Consider the following 5581-nt stretch of genomic DNA (forward strand, 5'->3'; position numbering starts at 1 on the left):
GTCATCCCAACACAACTCCCCCTCATCTCCCATGTCATTAGAATCTTGATAACAAAATAGTGTCTGGGCTATAGTGGGTTGATAACTAGTGCAATAAGCATACCCTAGAATGATGTCTAGCACTTCATAGAGAATAGATACCTATTTGATGAATGGATGAATAAAATTTTTCTGAAGAGGAGGAAACTACTCCTATCATTGAAATGTTTCAGTGCTCCCCATTCCCTCCTGACTCTCAGACCAGAATCCCAACTCCTTGCAATGATCTGCACCTTGATCAATCTTGCCTCTACTTCCTCTCATCTTCACTCACTCCATACTAACATTGATCACCCTACTGTACCTCAGATAAGCCAGCCTCAGCCATGCCCCAGGACATTTGCACTGGCCTTTTCCTCTGTCAGAAATGCTTTCCCCAAAGATGTTCCCATAGATGACTTATTCACTCCATTCTGGTTTACACCACAATGGCATTTTCTCAGAAAGTCCTAGAACTCTGACCGATCAGTCTAAAAAAATCCACCAACCACTGTTACATGCCGACCATTATTCTTGATTCATTTACTCTGTTTAATTTTCCTTCTCCTCCTCCTCCTCCTCCTCCTCCTCCTCCTCCTCCTCCTCCTCCTCCTCCTCCTTCTCCTCCTTCTTCTTCTTCTTCTTCTTCTTCTTTGGTGCAGAGAACTTGTGCAAGGTGGAGTGAGGGGAGGGCAGACATAGAGGAGAGGGAAAGACTCTTAAGCAGGTTCCATGCTCAGCAGAGAGACCAATGTGGGTCTGAGTCCCACAACCTGAGCCAAAACCAAGAGTTGGGTGTTCAACCAATGGAGCCACCCAGGTGCCCCTCTGCTTAAATTTTCTATATAATATTTAATACTACATGAAATTACCTGTAGTTATCTATTTTTCCATCTTGCCACTAGGTAATAAGCTCCCTGAGAATTAGGGCTTTATTTTGTTCACAGCTTTAGCACACTCTATCTCTAGTTCCTAAAACAAGGCCAGAATATTATCAATACAGAGTGGTTGAATAAATAAATGGATGAATAAATGGGATTTCTGAGAGACCATTTATCATGATCTAATTACCTTTTGAATAAGACCAAAGTTAGGTGTGAAATCACATGTGAGTAATAAAAAGTAATGCAAGAAGAGTTTGAATTCAACCTCATGGGAAAGGAAATCTTAAGAGAGCCATGAGGTGGTACATGTCAAAGGTAGAAAATACCACTGGCTGTGAATCCTAGTTTGAGTTCTATATGATCTTGGGAGGGTTGGGCTTAGTGGACTTTCCATAAATACATAAAACCATCTGTATCAGTTTCCTGTGGCTGCTGTAACAAGTTATCATAAACTTGGTGGCTAAAAAACAACAGAAATGTATTCTCTTGTGGGTCTGGAGACCAGAAGTCTAAAATCAAGGTGTTGGTAGCACTAAACTCTCCATAAAGCCTCTTCCAGCTTCCAGTAGCTATCAGTATTCCTTGGTTTGCACTGTATCTGCTCCCATCTCTGCCTCCTTCTTCAGATGGCCTTCTCTGTGTCTCTGTTGTCTCCATCAAATATCCCTCTGTCTTTCTCTTGTAAGAATACTTGTCACTGGGGGTGCCTGGGTGGCTCAGTGGGTTAAAGCCTCTGCCTTCGGCTCAGGTCATGATCCCAGAGTCCTGGGATTGAGCCCCACATCGGGCTCTCTTCTCAGCAGGGAGCCTGCTTCCCTCCCTCTCTTTCTGCCTGCCTCTCTGCCTTCTTGTGATCTCTGTCTGTCAAATAAATAAATAAAATCTTAAAAAAAAATCCCTGGATTTAAAGACCACCTGGATAACCTAGGATGATCTCCTCATCTAAAGATCCTTAACCTCATTATTTCTACAAAGACCCTCTTCCCAAATTAGGTAATAGTCACAGTTTGTGATGGATAGGACAGGGTTAAAAGGTGGAATTATCTTTTGGGTGAAGCCATCATTCTACCCATTACACCTTCCATTTGATTAGAGGTGGTATAGTTGTTTATCAATAGGTATATTTCCCTCATTTCAGTTATGTGACTCCAAGGAACTTGGAGTCCAGGGAACAGGCTTAATTAATTTTATGAGTCTCTAGGAAAAAATGTTTAATGTCAGCGATGCCTAGTTTCATACAGTCATTTAAAGTGTTTTGTTTTGTTTTGTTTTTTAAGGATCCGTACCTGTATGGAGATGGTCTGAGGAATAGCAACTACACTTAGGAATATCTGGTCTTACAAAATGATGAGAACTAATTCTAGCATCTTTCATTTTGCCATAATCTTCATGTTAATATTTGAGACCAGAACCCAACTGTCTGATGAAAGTGAATTTCTAGTTAACAGATCAAAAACTGGTCTCTTTCATGTTCCCAAAGACCTATCCTTGAAAACAACAATCTTAGATATATCACAAAATTATATATCTGAGCTTCACACTTCTGACATCCTATCACTATCAAAGCTGAGGATTTTGTTAGTTTCTCATAATAGAATTCAATATCTTGATATCAGTGTTTTCAAATTCAACCAGGAACTGGAATACTTGGATTTGTCCCACAATGCGTTGGGGAAGATCTCTTGCCATCCTACCTTGAACCTCAAGCACTTAGACCTCTCGTTTAATCCATTTGATCATTTGCCCATATGCAAAGAATTTGTCAACATGTCTCAACTAGAATTTCTGGGATTAAGTGCCACATGGTTACAAAAATCTAGTGTGCTACTAATTGCTCCTTTGCATATAAATAAGGTTTTACTGGTCTTAGGAGACACTTATGGGGAAGAAGAAGACCCTGAGAGCCTTCACAACCTTAACACAGAAAGTCTACACATTGTTTTCCCCAGAAGAAAGGAATTCAGTTTTACTTTGGATGTATCAGTCAGCACAGCAGTAAGTCTGGAACTATCTAATATCAAATGTGTGCTAGATGATAATGGATGTTCTTATTTCCAGGATATTCTGTCAAAACTTCAAAAGAATTCAAGGTTATCAAATCTTACTTTAAACAACATTGAAACAACTTGGAATTTTTTCATTATGATCCTCCAGTTGGTTTGGCCTACAAGTATAGAGTATTTCTCAATTACAAATGTAAAACTACAGGGTAGACCTGACTTGAGATATTTTGATTATTCTAACACTTCACTGAAGGCCTTATCTATACACCATGTTGTCAGTGATGCGTTCTCTTTGCCACAAAGTTATATCTATGAAATCCTTTCAAATATGAACATCCAAAATTTCACAGTGTCTGATACACACATGGTCCACATGGTTTGCCCATCCCAAATTAGCCCATTTCTGTATTTGGATTTTTCTAATAATCTCTTAACAGACATGGTTTTTAAAAATTGTGGAAACTTGGTTAAACTGAAGACGCTTAATTTACAAATGAATCAATTAAAAGAACTTGTAAGTATAGTTAATATGACCAAGAGGATGAAGTCTCTACAACAATTGGACATTAGCCAAAATTCTCTAAGTTATGATGAAAATGAAGGAAATTGCACTTGGACTGGAAGTTTATTAAATTTAAATATGTCTTCAAATATACTGACTGAATCTGTTTTCAGATGTTTACCTCCCAAGATCAGGAAACTTGATCTTCACAATAACAGAATAAGGAGCATTCCTAAGCCAATCATGAAACTAGAAGCTTTGCAAGAACTCAATGTTGCTTCCAATTCTTTAGCCCACCTTCCAGACTGTGGTACTTTTAGCAGCCTTTCTGTACTGATCATTGACTCTAATTCAATTTCCAACCCATCAGCTGATTTCTTCCAGAGCTGCCAGAAGATTAGGTCCATAAGAGCAGGGAACAATCCATTCCAATGTACATGTGAGCTCAGAGAATTTGTCCAAAGTCTAGGCCGAGTATCCCATGAAGTAATAGAAGGTTGGCCTGATTCTTACAAGTGTGACTATCCAGAAAACTACAAGGGAACCCTGCTGAAGGACTTTCACGTGTCTCAGTTATCCTGCAACACAACTCTGCTGCTTGTTACCATTGGGATCACTATGCTGGTGTTGACTGCTACTGTGACCACCCTCTGTATCTACTTTGATCTGCCCTGGTATTTCAGGATGGTGTGTCAGTGGACCCAGACCCGGCGTAGGGCAAGGAACATACCTTTAGAAGAAGTCCAAAGAACCCTCCAGTTCCATGCCTTTATTTCATATAGTGGACATGATTCGGCCTGGGTGAAGAGTGAATTACTACCAAACCTAGAAAAGGAAGGTATAAGGATTTGTCTCCATGAGAGGAGCTTTGTTCCTGGCAAGAGCATCGTGGAAAATATCATAAACTGCATTGAGAAAAGTTACAAGTCCATCTTTGTTTTGTCGCCTAACTTTGTCCAGAGTGAGTGGTGCCATTATGAACTCTACTTTGCCCACCATAATCTCTTTCATGAAGGTTTTGATAACTTAATCTTGATTTTGCTAGAACCTATTCCACAGTATTCCATCCCTAGCAACTATCACAAACTCAAAAATCTCATGGCACAAAGGACTTACTTGCAATGGCCCAAGGAGAAGAGCAAACATGGACTTTTTTGGGCTAACCTAAGAGCATCTATTAATATTAAATTGATGGAGCAAGCAAAAAAATAGATCACACATAGATCTAAAACTATTCCCTTGTTTCTTCGGGAAAAATGTTGCTGCTTTTGAAGTTCCAACAGTGACTTATTTTGCATCAACAGAAATCTAAATGGAATTTTGAATATATAATGTAGATAAAAATGTGTACTTTCAGAGTCTCCAGTTCACCATTTATATATGGTAATAAAAATTAATGCAATGATATAATTTTGATTTAAGTTGTTAATTTCGAACACATGAGGAATTTATCTTTTTTTGTATGACTGAATTCATTGAATTTATCATGTAATCAAGACAAGTACCTATTTAAATAATTTTTGTTTCTATAGCAGATTTCTGTAGCTATTGGTGCCCTTCTTGCTTCTACTCAGCATTTGTCCTTGCATGGTGAAGACCACTTATTGCTAATGCTGCAAACTCTTTGCCTGGATTTTCTCCTGGCCATGAGAACCTACTTGGCTTACACAAAGGGCAATTTAAAAGTACTGGAGATTTTTTTTTTTTTTTTGAAGATCTATTTATTTGAGAGAGCGAGAACATAAGGGGGCGGGACAGAGGGAGAGGGGGAGAGAAATTCAAGCAGACTCTATGCTGAGCATGGAGCCCAACATGGGGCTCTATCTCACAAGCCTGAGATTACAACCTGAGCTGAAACCAAGAGTCAGATTCTCAACAACCTGCTCCACTAGGTGCCCCAAGAAATGCTGGGGGTTTTTCTTGGAAGGAGCTCTCAATGAATATCAGGAAGAGAATTGTTGGATAAATGCCCCAAATTTCTCACTCATTTTGGGGACAAATCTGGGATAGGCTTTATACTCTCCCTGAGTTCCCAAGTAGAATGGAATTCCAATTCTCCATCGTGGAAATAGCTTGATAAACATATTTTTTATTAGTTTCCTTTCTAACCTTTTCTCATATCCTCATTCCTCTAAGTGTGTTTCCTGGGATCACCTTTGAAATAAACTACTTGT

The 5581-nt window shown here is 39.1% G+C and overlaps 1 protein-coding gene across 1 annotated transcript; it reads left to right on the forward strand.

The window, feature by feature from the left end:
* Positions 1-2246: 2246 nt before the first annotated feature.
* TLR1 (toll like receptor 1) lies at positions 2247-4814 on the forward strand (the record flags this gene model as incomplete). Its single annotated transcript, XM_082728879.1, has 1 exon — positions 2247-4814. One exon carries the CDS (start codon positions 2247-2249, stop codon positions 4617-4619), a length of 2373 nt encoding a protein of 790 aa, XP_082585005.1. The 3' UTR covers positions 4620-4814.
* Between the last annotated feature and the right edge of the window lie 767 nt (positions 4815-5581).

Source organism: Mustela nivalis (assembly GCF_964662115.1).
Source record: "Mustela nivalis genome assembly, chromosome: 4".
Taxonomy (NCBI): domain Eukaryota; kingdom Metazoa; phylum Chordata; class Mammalia; order Carnivora; family Mustelidae; genus Mustela; species Mustela nivalis.